This window comes from Anabrus simplex, chromosome 4, assembly GCF_040414725.1.
Source record: "Anabrus simplex isolate iqAnaSimp1 chromosome 4, ASM4041472v1, whole genome shotgun sequence".
Lineage (NCBI taxonomy): Eukaryota > Metazoa > Arthropoda > Insecta > Orthoptera > Tettigoniidae > Anabrus > Anabrus simplex.
The window spans coordinates 331,806,254-331,824,750 of NC_090268.1; the positions used below are offsets into that span (position 1 = coordinate 331,806,254).

The 18,497-nt window shown below is 37.6% G+C and overlaps 1 protein-coding gene across 1 annotated transcript in view; it reads right to left on the reverse strand.

Moving 5' to 3' along the window:
* The window catches only part of Cpsf5 (cleavage and polyadenylation specificity factor subunit 5), a 131,037-nt gene that overhangs the window by 24,313 nt on the left and 88,227 nt on the right, over positions 1–18,497 (reverse strand). Inside the window, exon 5 of the mRNA XM_067145724.1 lies at positions 6,396–6,510. Coding sequence (XP_067001825.1) covers positions 6,396–6,510 — 115 coding nt within the window. The remainder of the gene's footprint in view (positions 1–6,395; positions 6,511–18,497) is intronic.

Genomic DNA, 18,497 nt, shown 5'->3' on the forward strand with positions numbered 1-18,497 from the left:
CAAGAGGATGTCCTGGATCTCTACCTGCTCGTCCGCCCTCCGCGGAGGCTGTTGGCACTACATAGCCTATACGTAACAGAAAAGCGGAAATTGGGATGTGCCGTGTCTATCGAAATGTACCAATTAAAAGCATTAGAAATCGCAAGCTTATGACAGTGTGCCCAGACAGTTGGTATGGGACACATTAAGGACAAAAAAAAAAAAAAAAAAAAAAGTTAAAAGAGTGGAAGTGCAAATGATAAAAGCTATGTACAAAAATTGTGTTAGTAGTGTGAAGACTAGTATAGGAAACACAAAAGGGTTTAAAGTTGAAACTGGTCTTTGACAATGAAGTGTACTACCCCCATTCTACTTATCATAGTCATGGATGAAATTCATAAGAACATTAAACAGAGATTGGGAAGACAGGCAACAAAAGCCATGTTGTTTGCAGATGATATAGTGATATGGGGTGAGGATGAAACGGAAGTGCAAAAACAAGTAGATGTATGAAATATAAAGGAGGAAAAATTTGGGATGAAAGCAAGCACAGAGAAAAGTAAAACAACAGTGATGACAAAGGAAAGGAAGGAAGGAAGGAAGGAAGGAAGGAAGGAAGGAAGGAAGGAAGGAAGGAAGGAAGGAAGGAAGGAAGGAAGGAAGAGGAAAGATAAAACTGAATAATAAAATTCTGGAAGTTTCAAGTATTTGGGAAGTGTGATTGCAGAAGATGAAAATATCATCATCATCATCATCATCAATGTCCCACTCCAGTCGCCTGGGTGAGGTTAACAAGCCTCCTCCACTCCTTTCTGTCCTTCCACTTTTCCTTCTCCATCACTTCTGCCACATCCAATCCAGCTTCTTTAATGTCCTTCCAAATCAGATCCACCCACCTTCTTCTCCGTCTTCCAACTAGCCTCTTTCCCTTAATCTCTCTTTCCAATTCCCTTCTTGCTACCCATTCCTTTCTCATTCATTTTACATGTCCGAACCATCTCAGCCTTGCTCTCTGTATCTTCTGTACTAAAGGTTCTATATTTAGCTCTTCTCTGATTTTAATATTTTGAATTCTATCTCCTCTCGTCTTTTTAACTGATGTTCTTAAAAAAATTTCATTTCTACTGCTTGGATCTTACTATCTTTTCTCTTATTAGTCACCAGCGTTTCTAGTCCTATGTTACAAGATGAAAAGATAACCGAGGAAATGGGAAAAATAATACAACAAGCAAACAGCTTCTACCAGTGTGTACGGGGTATTTTGTGGAACCAAAATGTCCCGAAGAAATGTAAGAAGGTATTATGTTCAATCTATTATGAACCCGTACTAACCTATGCAGCTGGATCATGGACTACAACAAAACGAGAGGAGAGTAGAATACAGGCAGCGGAGATGAAATTCCTAAGAGGTATCGAGGGCAAGACCAGAAAGGATGGAATTAGAAATGAAGGGATAAGGAAAAGGACAGGAATCTTGAAACTTCAAGACAGGATAAAAATAACATAGCTAAAGTGGTATGGGCATATGATGAGAATGGGAGAGGAGAGAGTATAAAAACAGGCTTTTTCAGAGAAGTTAAAAGAAAAGAGACCATGAGGAAGACCCCTGAAAGAGGTGGACAGATTCAGAGTGGGAGTGCAAAGAGAAGAAGGGAGGAAAACCAGAAGATATACTTAAAAAAGGAGAAGATTGGGGGAGAGACAGGCAGCAACGGAGGTCCTTGATTCACAACCTGACCCGGGAAGCTGGAAACTGGAAATGAAGATGATGAGAAATCCCAAAAGATCTTTCTACGCCAGAGTTTACAGCAAGCCGAGGGTGGATCAGAAATTTCTGTAAGAGGAATGGACTGAGCATTAGAAGGCATACTACTATTTCACAGCTGTTACTGTGGTTGGATGGACAGTTTACTAGTGAAAGACTGACTGAAATGTGTTTGGCAATGTCGCCCTGGTGCACTGCTTGGACGGAAAAGCTTGCTTGTTAGGGACAGCTACCGGGCACAACCAGAAGCTGTGAAGAAGCAAACCAATGATAAAAGAAATTAATCTATCAATCATTTCAGGCAGATTGATGCCTGTGTTACAGCCGTTGGATGTCTGTGTAAACCGTCTGTTCAAAGCAGCCTTCAAACAGCTGTATACCGAGTGGGTGGCGGCTGACAATCGTGCACTGACGCCAACGGGTAAGCTCCCGGACGTTCATTTGCTTTGTTCGTGGGTAGAGGCAGCATGGGATCATATCCCTAGTGACCTCGTCCAGAAACGTTTCCCGAAGTGCAGTATTTCTAAGGCTATGGATGGCAGCGAAGATGACGTGTGGTAAAGTAATGGTCAAAGTGATTGTGAAAGCTCCAAAGTTGGTACTTCTGATTAATGAAGTGTTGATTATCCTTCTGTGATTGATAACTTTTTCTGTGTGTGTTTTAAATAATTTATTGGGTATTATTTCAAGGACACTTAAAAACCGTCTGAAACTATTTAAAATTCATGATACATACGTAGTGAAATGACATTCTTGTTCTGTAGAAAATATTGTAAATAAATTTGAGTGAAAGTTTTTTTTTTTCCCCACTTGGAATTATATGGTAGTGATTTTATGCATGTAAAGGATTGAACCTTTGAATGGCCAGCCAAGATCTGGACGGCATTTAAATGCCCTCCATGCCAGACATTTGGTTAAGAGGGTCAAAAGAGAAAATGTCACATTTCTTAATATTAGCTATACATGTTTTAAATAAACCTGTACTGTACATAATAAAAGTTGTACAAAATATAATTTTTTATCTTTATGTTTCAACTAGCTTTTATATATTTCAATAATGGAATTATCACTTAGCATTTGCATGATTATATGTTTCTGCTGACCCCTCAGGTTGCTGCTGACATTTTGAGGCACATAAGTGGACAGTCTCTCCCTGTCAGCGGTTCATTCCCTGGCTCTCTCGGCCTGTGTAATTTCATCACTTTTATAATTTATCTCTTCCTTCTGATATCAGGTAAATATTGAAAAATTAAAGAGATGTACACAACATTTAAAACGTTGCCAGTATGACCACAATAGAGTAACTATCGTCTTTTGGACTTGGACTTTCAGACAACTGCCACTGATATTTCTCTTATTTTTCAATGTATCGGAAAAAGTTAGAGCAAAAGAGTGTAATATTCTGAACCAATTTCATAATCGGCAATTTTTATATTCACCGTACTGGGGAACTACGGGATGAAGGGTAGATTATTAAAAAAATAAATCACAGGCATTTATGTTGACAATTGGTCTGCAGTGAGAATTTACTGATGGTAGAATGAGTTCTTGGTTCAGGGTATTTACAGGGGTTAGACAAGACTGCAATATTTCACCTTTGTTCTTCGTAGTTTACATGGATCATCTGCTGAAAGGTATAAAGTGACAAGGGAGGGATTCAGTTAGGTGGAAATGCAGTGTGCAGTCTGGCCTATGCTGACGACTTGGTCTTAATGACAGATTGTGCCGAAAGCCTGCAGTCTAATATCTCGAAACCTGAAAATAGGTGCAATGAGTATGGTATGAAAATTAGCCTTTCGATGACTAAATTGATGCCAGCAGGTAAGAAATTCAACAGAATTGAAGATCAGATTGGTGATACAAAGCTGGAACAGGTAGACAATTCCAAGTATTTAGGATGTGTGTTCTCCCAGGATGGTTATATAGTAAGAAAGATTGAATCAAGATGCAGCAAAGCTAATGCAGTGAGTTCACCGCTGTGATCAACAGTATTCTGTAAGAAGGAAATCAGCTCCCGGACGAAACTATTTTTACATCGGTCCGTTTTCAAGCCAACTTTGCTGTGCGGGAGCAAAAGCTGGGTGGACTCAGGATATCTTATTTGAAGTAACATACTTGAAAGTAGCGAGAATGATTGCTGGTACAAACAGGTGGGAACAATGGTAGGAGGGTACTCGGAATGAGGAGATAAAGGCTAAGTTAGGAATGAACTCGATGGATGAAACTGTATGCATAAACCAGCTTCGGTGATGGGGTCATGTGAGGCGAATGGAGGAGGATAGGTTACCTAGGAGAATAATGGACTCTGTTATGGAGGGTAAGAGAAGTAGATGATGGTTAGACTCAGTTTCTAACGATGTAAAGATAAGAGGTATAGAGCTAAATGAGGCCACAGCACTAGTTGCAACTAGAGAATTGTGGTGACGTTTAGATAATTCACAGAGGCTTGCAGACTGAACGCTGAAAGCCATAATAGTCTATAATGATGACGTATATTTGTATGTATAAATGTATGTACGCAATTTTCCTGGAAAAGACTATAAGAGCGATGCATAGAGTTTTATGTTTTAGCCCCCCCCCGTGCCTATGAAGCCACCCCTCCTACTGAATTTATTTTAACAAGTTATAGCCAAAATCCCACTCGCCCTTATCCTAAACTTAAATACCAAGTATTATGAAAATCCTTCTCCCACTTTCCTGCGATGCTATAACAGACAAAACTTATACTGAACCAGACATAGGCTATTACTTGTCCTGTCCAATATAAAAACAAAGTCGTCATCAGGCATTTCCCTCATTCAGCTCTCGCCGGGTTGTTATGTTTATAACACCTTTCCATCTTCCTCTATCCAAACACTTTTCCTCCTTACCTGTGTTCCTGTGCAGGTTTCTTCTAATTATACTATTCTTGATCATTTTTAACTATTTTAGAGTAGGTCTCCCTCTTGCCCATCCTCCTCCTCTCTGGGTTTCTATCATCAGCTTTGGCATCCTTCCCTCTCCCATCCTCCTAACATCTAACATGTTCAAATCATGTAAGTTTATCCTTCTGCATTCTGTTGTAAGACTTCTCCACTCTAATTTCCTTCCTGACGTCTGCAATTCTTACTGTCCTTTCTTGTCATCCGCATCATAGTTCTTAAAAATTTCACTTCACTGATCTGGATTCTATTCTACTGTATTTTTGTCAGTGTCAAGGTCTCCGCTGTGTATGTCAGTACTGGGCAGTAATACATCTCATACATCACCTCTTTACACTTCAATGGTACTTAATTCCTCAACACCAGATTTCCTTTTACTGATCTCCATGTCCAACTCTGCACCAGTTTGCTTTCCAACTACTTGAAGCTCTCCACAATTTCACGGTTTTGTCCCTTTATTTTTATAATTTCTATCCCTTTCCTTTTCGTCTAGTCAACACCACTTGTTTTACTTTTTTTTCTGTGCTGATTTTGATTCAATAATATTCAATAATTTCAATCAATATGCTGTGTTTCCCTCGTACTACCTCTTTGTTTGCTCCCTGCACCACAATATCATCTGCAATCAGTATTACCTTCAGCTCCCTGTCCTCATATTTTACCTTTGTCTCCTTCACAATTTCATCGATAACCATTATGAATAACAGCGGTAATAATACAATTCCAGTTTCATTCCAAAACCACTCTGTTGTCCCCAAATGTGTCTGGGCACTGCTGCAAGAAGTTTTGTACATTGCTTTAACATAGCCTATCGTATGTCATCGCCATAACTCTTCCGTATTCCCAATGATTTTCTATTAATTGTCTAATCTAGTGTTGATCTTCCATTTCGAGATCAGTTAAATATCTATCTGCTTGCTTGTTAGAGCATCACAGATAAATGGGGTAGAATTTTATGAAACCTAGTATTAAGTGAAGGGTGATCAGAATTGCTGGGATGAGTAGTTAAGGTGGTCGAGTGCTAGTCTTCTGATCCCAAGTTCACAGGTCTGATCCTCGATCAGTCTGGTGGTATTTGAAAACTGTGCCTCATGTCAGAAGATATAACGGTATGTAGAAGAACTCCTGCGAGATACTGGCATCCTGTCATCTCAGAAACCCATAAAAAAGTAGTCAATGATTCATAAAATCAACAATATTAATGGTATTATTAATCATAAAATGTTTAACATTCACAGAATACTTTCCTAGGTTTAGGTTTCATGATGATGGCAGAACTTGTATGATCAAAAGGTGTATTTCTTGGAAGAAAATAAATTCCACTTATTTGTAATGTAAACAATTTCATATGAAACTCGTGCTTCACTACTCTCATTTGCTGTCCAAACTAGTGCTTTGAGAAAACATATGTTTGATATAACTATTAACTCGGAGAGAATATACGGAAAAAAGACAGAAAGAGTGATCTTATTTCGTTTGATATACTGTCTGTGTTCAGATCATTTTCTATGTAAATAAATTATGCTTTATTGTTATGTTATGTTATGTTACTTGTGAGGCAGAGGAATTTTAATGAAGGAAAATAGACAATATCCTTTAGACTAAGACACATATTTCCAATCATTAAAATGAAGATAAATGTTTTCAATCATTAAAATAAATAGGTACACTTCAATAAATTAATTATATAATTTATACACTCAAAGGGTATGAAAAGTAAGCAAACATACCTGCACAAAGCCTGGGGCAGTGAGGAGATGATTGGACCATATCCTTGAGCATTGTCATACAATTCAAAGAGTGGAGCAGCTACTAGCTTGTAGTTCTTCGGAACGGCAAAAAGAGCTGGAAAATTAGGGCAACATCATATGAAAAAATGTAAACGCTACTACAGGTGGTAAAAAAAATAATTTCTATCACTTACATAAATTAAAAAATAATATTTAACATTTTTAAAACTGTAATATAAGTTTTAAGAAATAAACAAGTTATTTTATAAAACTTTATTTTTTATTTAGAGAATACAAAAAATAACATCCCAAGATTTCAACTTACATGTGGTGAGTTACAAATCAGACTGGCGAGTCAGACATAACATAGGATAATCTACTTAAAAACAAAGGAAAATACAGAGAGAAAAAAAAAAAAAAAAAAAAAAAAAAAAAGAAAAAAAAAAAAAAAAAAAAAAAAGAAAGAGGAATATGAAAAGATTAATACACAAAAACGGAGCAGTATAACTACTATGTTGTGGTTTATAATAAGTATTTCACGAATGAAGCACATTATTTACAGAATATAGCTCTGGTATGGGCCTCTATACAGCTAGAAACTTACTATGAAATAACAAAGATATTTCACAGATTAGTATAATTAAGACGTTTACAAGTATGTAACGGGTTTATTTGTAAAAATAAAGCGTGAACCATGTAATGACTAGGAAATAATGAAGATATGAAGTTCTAGCTAAGTACGTCTGACCACCAAGCTCTTCACAACATACTTCCATCAAAAGAAACGAAGACTGCCATAGTTGATATCCAAGGCCTTTTCATTAACAATCTTCTTCACAACAACGAAAACAGATTGATTAAATATAAATAATCACATATTTTACATTTATGCTAATTTATTTTTTCCAACAAAGATACGTACATATGAAGTGCAGCTAGAAAATAACCAGACATTCTTTTGGTCGATATACCGTCGCCTTGGCAACAGACTACATGAGTGGCTCAGTGCCAGAGGTGACTCCGCATAGTGGATTATCCTCTTAACTTTCCTATACAACATCAGATATGCTTAATTAATTTTTCTATTTCAACTTATGAGTTATTGGTTCAGGGTACTTACAGGGGTTAGACAAGGCTGTAATCTTTCACCTTTGCTGTTCGTAGTTTATATGGATCATCTGCTGAAAGGTATGAAATGGCAGGGAGGGATTCAGTTAGGTGGAAACGTAGTAAGCAGTTTGGCTTATGCTGACGACTTGGTCTTAATGGCAGATTGTGCTGAAAGCCTGCAGTCTAATATCTTGGAACTTGAAAATAGGTGCAATGAGTATAGTATGAAAATTAGCCTCTCTAAGACTAAATTGATGTTAGTAGGTAAGAAATTCAACAGAATTGAATGTCAGATTGGTGATACAAAGCTAGAACAGGTCGATAGTTTCAAGTATTTAGGTTATGTGTTCTCCCGGGATGGTAATATAGTAAGTGAGATTGAATCAAGGTGTAGTAAAGCTAACGCAGTGAGCTCGCAGTTGCGATCAGCAGTATTCTGTAGGAAGGAAGTCAGCTCCCAGACGAAACTATCTTTACATCGGTCCGTTTTCAGACCAACTTTGCTTTACGGGAGTGAAAGCTGGGTGGACTCAGGATATCTTATTCATAAGTTAGAAGTAACAGACATGAAAGTAGCAAGAATGATTGCTGGTACAAACAGGAGGGAACAATGGCAGGAGGGTACTCGGAATGAGGAGATAAAAGGCTAATTTAGGAATGAACTCGATGGATGAAGCTGTATGCATAAACCGGCTTCGGTGGTGGGGTCATGTGAGGCGAATGGAGGAGGTTAGGTTACCTAGGAGAACAATGGACTCTGCTATGGAGGGTAAGAGAAGTAGAGCGAGACCAAGACGATGGTTAGACTCGGTTTCTAACGATTTGAAGATAAGAGGTATAGAACTAAATGAGGCCACAACACTAGTTGCAAATCAAGGATTGTGGCGACGTTTAGTAAATTCACAGAGGCTTGCAGACTGAACGCTGAAAGGCATAACAGTCTATAATGATTATGTATGTAACTTATCTAATCATCTTTCAAGTTTCATCTGAAGTTTTAGTATATACACACTATATTGCCTTACCGTATCATAACATGGGGAAGTCACGACAGGCCCAGGAAGCCGGTGATGGATTACAAGTGGCTTTTAAGAAAATGAACATTAAGACGGATTTCCCTATACATACTGTTCCATATCCATGCATGTACAGCCAAATTTGTTTTTTTGAATGACCTTTATTTGAGCAGTTTGTGTCTCTAACCACCACTACAGCGCAAAGTTATGAAAAGAGTCGATGTGAAATTCCTCTTATAACGTGGGAAATCTGAAACAACTCATCTAATATTGAAAATCTTAAGAAATTTTGGACTCCACTCAAAATTTATCAAATTGATAGAACTTATCTTAACCAACACAAAATCTAAAGACAAGTCCAGAAGGGGAATTTAATCAGCCACTACTCATAAAAACAGGTTTATGACAAGGAGACTGCCGGTCACCAACGTTGTTTTATTTTGGACATTGCACCCACACCGATTTTATGGTGATAATGGGATAGGAAAGGGCTAGGAGTCGGAAGGAAGCGACTGTAGCCTTAATTAAGCTGCAGCCCCAGCATTTGTCTGGTGTGAAAATGGGAAACCACAAAAAACCATTTACAGGGCTGCCCACAGTGGGGTTCAAACCCATACTCACAGCTGCACGGCCAACTTGCTCGGTACCACTGCTGTTCAACTGTGCCTTGGAATATATATTGAGAGAGCGGTACAAGGATAACCCAAAGAACGTCCAAATTGGAAAATCTAATAATGACAACATAAGTTTGAACTGACTGGGATTTGCTGACGACTTTGCTCTCCTCCCCAACAACGTTCAGGAAGTCCGACAACAAGTTCAATCACTACAGGAAATAGCACACAAAAAAGTGACCCACCAGTCGTTAATAAAATCACAATAGATGAACAAGAAATCAAAATCACTGACAAATTTAAATATTTGGGAGAAATAACAACATGCAAGATCAACAAAAAGCAGGCATGGCATAATAAACTGACCAGAGCACAATATTAACACCAAGAACACATACAATAAAAAAGGCCTCTCAATAGCCACGAAATTAAAAACACTATAAAAAAGGTACACAACCAGAAATAACATATGACAGTGAAACCATTTTCAAAACAACTAACACTGCACAAATAGACAGAATACTCAAGACTGAAAGAAGAAGAATCAGGATTGCATAAACAAAAACTACCAAGAAAATGGACATTGGAGACTAGCTTCTAATGGAACAGCCTACCAAGAAATGGAACCAATAATGAGCACAATTAGGAGGAAATTAATTTCATTCTTTGGAGATCTACTATTTAAAAAAAATTCAGGAGAAAAGTTATGGAACAGTAAGAACAACATTAGATGGATTACAGAAATCAAGGAAGATATGAGGGAAGTATAAATTACAATAGAATATTTTAAAAGCAAAACAGACAAAATAAAGAAACTCACGAACAGACCACACTACTAACCAAGAACAGACAGACAATGGGACTGGCAGTTTCAAACAAAGAAAAAAGTTAAGGTCTGAGAGAACAAAGAAGTACTGGAGTGACAGAAAACTGAAAACCCATTACGCACAGTTTAAAAAAGGGGAACATGCTGACATAAACCCCCTGGCTGTCTCGTGGGAAATCTGGAAGGTATGTGTCACAGCCAGGTAGTGGACAGCCAGGGGGCTTACATCAGCCAGAAAGTCTAGGATAACTTATAAAAAAAACAAGGTTCTGAGATTGCTGCCTGGGAGACTGATTACCTCGGATCGAGTAGGGGTATTTCAGTCGCCTTAAAAAAGAATACGGCAATGTATTCAAAACGTTGGCAAACTGTACGTAATGTACAGATAACAACAACACGGTTCAACCCGGAAAATAAATCAAAAATGGCTTTCACGGCCGCAGATCTTACAATCAATCACAGGAATAGAACCAGCTTTTGGGTGGTTAGGCCGTGTGCATTTTGCAGAGTTTCGCCCAGACGTGCCATTTGGGCTCATCGGCTGGATTGGCACGCCCCTCCAGGATATGGTTTTAATATTAACTGTACCATCCTTCAATCCGGTATCTTAAGCATTGAAAGTAACAATATAATACAAACAAAATAATGTATTTCATGCAATTTACGTCAAAAATATGTGAGTTAATAAATATAATGCTTTAATTTGCTTTTAAATAAAGAGTTAAGAAACATCTAACGGCTGAATTACTAAACGCGGCCAAAGCTGTGGGCACATGCTAGTTTTCTTATAAACATAAACTTTTAGAACATCTATCTAGTTATTTTCTAGCTGCAATTGTGTATCAATATCATAAAAATGAAGTCTTGACAAAAAGAAAATAGAACCCACCAAACCTTCCCCATCTACGTTACTTTCAGAGTGTACTTTCTATAAAGAGTAAATTTCAATTTCCTTGAATATATGCATATATATGATTGGTTTAATTCATTATTTAAGTGTATATTCTCAGTCTTACTAATAAATGGCGTACTACTTTTATACCAGGTTTATACAGTGTTTATGTGCAATTTGTTACTAATAAACTGTGTATAAGCCTCCTGAGTATAGAGCTATTACAGTTATTTACTGAAATGCTTACAAAGAACACGACTCTTGTATAAGCGTTGTATTAGAAGCTCTGCGCAGTAATAGTGTACCATATGATGCAGTTAAAGTGTTTGTTAGTGACAGTGCCCCGTACATGACCCGGTGTTATGAAACATTAAGTGTGCTCATAGGGGATCATTTAATGCATGTACAGTGCTGGGCACATAAGATCAGCTTGGTTGGCAATAGTTGGGTCGCAGTGATGACCAGATTTAAATCATGTGGTAGCGATGGTAAACTGCATTTTTGAACACAAGAAAGGGAAAATATAATTATTTACAATTCTTAACATCGAAGTATGGTGCTTCAAAGGAAGCAAAGCTTTCTCCTGCACCCGTCATAACTCGATGGAATAGCTGGTTTCAGGCTGTCTTCTATTTGAGTGCTTAATTTACTGATGTTACATTTTTCAAGATGTCTGACATGAAAGACATCAACAACTGTGTTATTAAGTACCTGACTGCTCTGAGTGACCGAGAAATGAATAGGCTTCACTCCCAGATCATGCAGCTGGACTGATTGACCTCCTTACTGAACTTGAAGGGTCTCTGTATCCCACCTCTCATCTCCTTTACCCCAAACTGCATAACCTTGACGCCACTTTTACCTTAATTTGTGAAGGGAATTTTTCTGTGGCAACTAATGATGCTTTGATTAAGCTCACTCCTCTATAGCAGGCTGCATGTAGAGACACATTTGTCAAAGCACTAATTCTTCACAGTGCAGGCTAGCCACATTGAAAGCTACAGACCCCAACCATAAGCATTTTGCATCAATTTCTCAAGCTTTGTATCCGAAAAATATAATTTTGAATAACACTGATAAATTAGATGAGCTTAAGAAATTGTTTGGAGTAACTGATCTCTCATGAAATGATATCTGGTCTGGTTATTGTTTTCTGAAACATGCAATTCAAACCCAGATGAAAGAAAGTGAAAAATGTGATGTCATCCTTGCATTAACTGCAGTTCAGACAGAGTTCAGCATATTTGTTAAATACTGTCTTGAGTTGTTGTGGACCCCAACGAACAATGTAGATAGCGAGCGTGTTGTCTCAGTACAACACAGTGGTTACAAACAGACAGTGCAATTTGAAAAACAAAGCAATGCTGAAGTACTGACAATGCTTTCGTTTGAACAATGAATTTGTATTGTGTGTGAACCAAGGACAATAATTGCACTTCATAAACTTGGAATCGTTAAAATTAATAATACCATGCGATTATTTTTAACTTTGTAAATAGATGCTAATTTTGGAAAAAATAGATGCTAATTTTGAAACAAATAGATGCTAATTTTTCAGGTCCCTATTTATAGTTTTAGTGTGTAAGTCCTAAGCAAAAGTTTTCTATTTAGTGTGTGCAGCCTTTGCATAGTGTGAAAAATATCAGATCAGAAAAGTAAACAGGAGTCCTAATTCTGTTAAGAGGTTTTTGTCGGCTATGAATATGATGTGGAGTTCTCAATGATCAAGATTATGTTTTAATATAGTCAAACCGATGTTCATTCTTACCACAGACTTTCCAATTATACATCAGGATGTTGTAACAAAGCTTGCTTCACGGCAATACATTTGACAGAAGATTCAACAAACAGAAAAACAGATGTGATTTTGTCAAAACAATGTGGTTCAGTCCTGTATTAATTTAAGTCTCTTGTAATCCAAATTAAACATTCGTCCACATTGTGTTGCCAGATGGTCTAGTGTCTTATTGCCCTGGTTGCAGTGTGGGCACCTCTGGAATATACTCCCATGACTAAAGATGATGTTTCTGTCTTGTATCTTACAGAACATTCCTTCTTTCTGTGGAGATATATTCCTCCTCATTAGCCATAACGATGACTGTTTTACGTCTACAAATTTCTCCTGTTGTTCAGGGAACAATGTGGAATGCATTGACTTAGCCAAGATTTGATCCATTCACATCTCTTTTTGTTTCTGCTTAACTACTTTTACCGTTACATTATTTCCGTCCTCAATTAGGTACTTCCGTTTCAGATGTTCTTCAATAAAACCTACGCCCTAGTTAACGCACATGCTCCTACAAACGATAAGAACAAGTCTGATCCAGACGAAATTGATAATTTCTGGGACCTACTGGATGAAAAATTAAACAAAATCCCCAAACACCATGTCAAGCTTCTTTTGGGTGACTTCAATGTCCAACTAGGTCGTGAACAGAAGTACAAGAAAGTTATAGGAAATTACCCTGCTCACAAAAGAACCAATCCCAACGGCAAAAGACTGGTGTCCATTTGCGAAAATCACAACCTGCAGGTCATGTCGACCCACTTTCGCCATCTACCCAGAAAGCAACTGACTTGGTGCTCTCCCGTCCAAGCTCTCCGAGAGTTCCAAATTGATCATGTTGCCATCTCCAGGAGAAACAGCCCTGAGATTATGAATGTCAAGGTAAAGAAAGGCATCAATGTGGCCTCAGATCATTATATGTCTCTTATCAAATTCAAACCAATTCCCGCAAACACAAGGAAGACAACCAAACAGATCACACGCTTCGACAATGATAAACTTCGGCAAAGGGTCGAGGAGTTCCAGGAGAAGGCTAGACCAAATGACTGTGACTTTAACAACGCCAAAAGTCTCCTTGTTGAGGCCGCCAAAGACATTGCAGAAATCAAGAGAAGCAAAAAGCATGCCTGGTGGAATAGTACCTGCGAATGTCCTCCAAGAAAGACTCAATGCGTGGAAACAGTACTACTCTACGAAATCAGAAAATGATTGGGAAACCTACAAAACCCAACGTGCCCAAGCAGCTAGGGTGTTCACAACAGAGAAACGTAAATACGAAAAATCTCTCATTGAAAAGATAGAACAAAACTTTAGGAAGAATGAAAGCAGAGAGTACTACAGAGCCTTCAAACGCAAACTCACTGGCTATAAACCACCATCTCTATGCTTTGAGCGAAAGGACGGCACACTGGCGACGTCAAATGAAGAAAATTGCAGCATTCTGGCAGATTACTTCAAGAATTTACTTAATTGCTCTAAACCGCAAAGCGCCATTGAGACCAAGGAACCCTTACTCAGGTACCCAGATTCCAGACCACCCGAGAAAGATGAAATCAAGCGCCACATTGCCCGTCTCAAAAATAACAAAGCGCCGGGGGAAGACTCAGTAGTAGCAGAACTATGGAAATATGCCCCAGAGGAATCACTTGATATCTTGCAAAAGCAAATAGAAGAAATTTGGAACAAGGAGACCCCTACCCGAAGATTGGAAAATAGCTTTGATCCATCCATTACACAAAAAAGGCAGCATGAAGAACATCAACAACTACAGAGGAATATCTTTGCTACCCGTGACTTACAAAATTCTATCACTTGCCATCCTGGAGCGTTTGGAAGCACAAGTCGAAGATCAAATAGGTGAATACCAAGGAGGGTTCAGAAAAGGTCGCTCAACAGCTGAACAGATCCAAAATCTCAAAACGATCATCAGATATTGTACACTAAGGTCCAAGCAGTATGTGTCTGTCTTTGTGGACTTTAAGAAAGCGTACGACTCCATTGAACGGGAAGTCCTGCTAAACATCTTCTGGCGGGTGAGATTACAGGAAACCAACTACAGTCCATTGAGAATAGAAACCAAATCCAAGGGGATCGCAACAGACTGCTTAGCATTTGCCGATGATATTGCTGTTCTCTCAAACGACATAGAAACCGCTAGAGCTCAAGTTGAAATTTGAAAGGAAATTGCCGAACAAACTGGTTTGCAGATATCGTTTGAGAAAACAGAAGTAATGACTAACATCAAAGAGGCTCCACCAAAACTCCACACAAAATACGGGGACATCACCCGAGTAGACAAATTCAAATACCTGGGTGAGATCATCATGAAAAATGGACTGGACAAAGAAGCACTTCAGGAGCGAGTACGCAAACTGGAAATAGCCTACCAAACATCCCGCACAATCTACAACAAAAAATGCCTTTCCCAAAACACCAAGATATGTCACTATGAAACAGTTCTGAAGCCAGTAGTTCTATATGCAGCCGAAACCCTGTCTCTAAATGCCAACAAAGGACTCCTTGAAGAACTGGAGAAAAGAGAACGCAAAATTGTGAGAGGAATCTTGGGATCAAAGTACAGAAATGGAATCCATCAAAAGAGATCCAACAAGGAAATCTACAGCAAAATAGAGAAAATTACCGACACAATCAGAAAAAGACGGGCACGATTTTACGGTCATCTAAAAAGAATGGACGGAAGAAAGTTAACTAAAGAAATCTTTCACTTTCTTGATTCAAACCCCAAAACCACAATTCCCTGGTTTAGAAATACCAAAGAAGACCTGCAAATGCTACATATCTCAGCTGAAGATGCCCTTAATAGAGATCTCTTCCGCAAGAAAATATTGACGAACGGGCTAAACCAGAGACGAACAACCGAAGAGAAGACACGGTGCCCCTTGGACAGAGGAGCATAAGCAGGCCCACTCACAAAGAATGAGGGAAATTTGGGCTCTAAAGAAGGCCAAGTTCAGTGTCAAATACAACAAGACTTAACGTGGTCCTTGATGGCCCCAGCGAATTATATTATATATAATAATTATTATTTATTTACAGAGTTTACGCCCACATTGGAGCACTTAAATCAGACTACAACAAATTTGTCTTCCTTTTCTTCTCCCAAAAAGTCTTGAGTCTGGTTGACCTGGCTGCCCTCTCCGCAACCGTTATAACATATTGTTTCCTCTGTACAGTGGTCAGAGGAAGCCTGATGCATTTATTCTTCAAAATACTTTTCTCGCCTCTGTTTTCTATGGTTTGCATGGTAATATTCAACTCCTCCAAATCACTTTGGACTTCTTTAAACCAATTGTTTTTTGATTTACTATTCCAAAAGTAATTGAATAATTGTTTTAAACCTCTGTTATCACTTAGTCGAAATATATGACAAAAAAAGGCAATTCTTCTTTTTCTCATCGTGTCTGTGATGGACTCACTTTCCCGATAGATAACCTCATTCGGCAACAATCTCCACTGTCCATCCACCTGATGTTTCGTGTTTATGATCGTCCTGAGTATCCTTCGATCAACTCGTTGTAAGCGTTCTGTTGTTGATCTAGTATTGAGTTTAAATAATGTTTCACAAGCATAAGTTGCTTCTGGTTTAATAACAGAGTTATAATGCCTAAATTTAGCATTAATCGAAAGACATTTCTTTTTGTATGTAGGCCAAGTTATCCGTTGTGCCTGCTTCAGTTTATACATTCTGCTCTCTATTGATGGTTTTTCATTGCAATTCCAAGTGAGATTTTCACCCAAATATTTAAATGTACTTACAATTTCAATTTGTTTATTATTATTTAATAATAGCTCTGAATTTAAAGTTCTGAAAGTAGGCATTATTTTTGTTTTATCATACGAAATTTGTAATCCAACTTTTTTCGCTACATTTGCAAGTTCTTCCAATTGAACCTTAGCCTCTTCGAAACCATTTGCCAGTATTGCAAGATCATCCGTGAATGCCAAGCAATTTAGTTTGATATTTTTTCCTATTTCGACTTTTGGAGAACATACCTTAGTCCACTCTTGCATGACCTTTTCCAATACACAATTGAACAATAATGGCGAAAGTCCATCTCCCTGGCGGAGGCCTGTTGTAATTGCAAATGATTTAGATAACTCATTTCTGAATCTAACTTTAGATTGAGTATTCTTAAGAGTCATACCAATCAGGCTAATAAGTTTGGAATGTAGACCAAATTCCTGAAGGACATTCAACAGTGATTCACGATGTATACTATCATACGCCTTTTGAAAATCAACAAATGTAATAACTACATTTTTGTTTCTAGATCTATGATGTTTCATAATCCATTTTAAACTGATGATTTGGTCAGGGCAGCTTCTTCCTGGACGAAATAATAATAATAATAATAATAATAATAATAATAATAATAATAATAAGTGATGCTACCTAGATGGCCCGCTTACCAATTTTGACAGTCTGATTGGACTGCTATCTAGCAACAAAAGCAGAATTCTACTGGAATGAATACTATGGCTAGGTTAATTAATGTTGCTGGGTGACAAGTGCTCCACCAGAGATCTTGAGCATGTCAGTGACATGGAGTGACGGTCCTTCAAAAACCAACCAACTAAACCAGAAACAAACCTGTAAACTTGAGATCATAAGTTGGACATTCTACAACCGAGGCATATAATAATAGTGAATACTTTAGCAAAAACATTGACAATTACAGCGATCGTACTGTGAAATCGACATGTATCCCTGGATTTCAGGTTAAAAATCTAACCTTATGTGTAACTGCATGAAAGGTGAAGATAATTAAATTTTTACTTGAAAACATTACTTAACTTTGCTAACTGTAACAAATAATTTGATCTTTCATTAGCTGTTTTATTTTACTGAATAAAATTTTATTGAATAATTGTTCAGTGAGTATTAAACTAGAAAATCATCTCAACATCTACTGTACTGTAATATATAAATGTCCACGAAGACAACAACCACTCTTCCTATTTTGTGAAGAAATGTATAGACACTGTTCAGTAATTTACTTGTATTTTGTCATCCACTTTTTACAGGCATGTTATAGTGTTCTAAATATTACATTTGGTGTTTTGACAGATTGAAAAGCTTTTAAGTTCTAATTTATTGGCAGACAATAACAAGGTGTCTACTTCCTATTTAGACAAAAATCAGAACCACAATAACAAGGTGTCTGCAGAAAAATTGTACTTCCCAGTGTGTTGCACAGTTACGTGCAATACCAATGGAAATTAGGACGAGAGTTTATGAATACCATGAACAGTTTCTAAAGGCTAGCAGGAAACAAGCATGTTTACTAGCCAACAAATAGCCAATGGCTCGTATTTACATTTATTCTTCAAGCATTGGAAATGTTTTACGCTTCTCTAACTACTTTTACAGTTTTGGAGGCATCTGGAATGTTAGCTAGCTTTCAGGTCTATTACCCTAGCATATTAACATCGATTTTAAAAAATCAATCTGTTTTCATTGTAAATACAATAAAATAAGGTAGTGATCTCAGCTTTCTGCTTCACCATTAGCTGTAAAACAAAGTATTCAACTTATAATAGGCAGGTTAGGAATTCTTAAAACATGAAATCAATAATAATATTACTTCAAACTGAACAGCTTTGAAACAAAACAATTAATTCAGACAGTGCAAAATTATATTCATGGTACAAAGGTGGTTCACACTGAAAAGATACCAGAACACAAATATGTGAATCAACTGACAAAGGGTACTTTCTCTTAACATTTAAAAAAATATATAACTGAAACTGAATGAAGATATATTAAAACAGTGGTTCAGTGCTTCTCATGGTATACTGAAGCCATTACTTCCATAAGTAGTCCTCAGATTGATCTA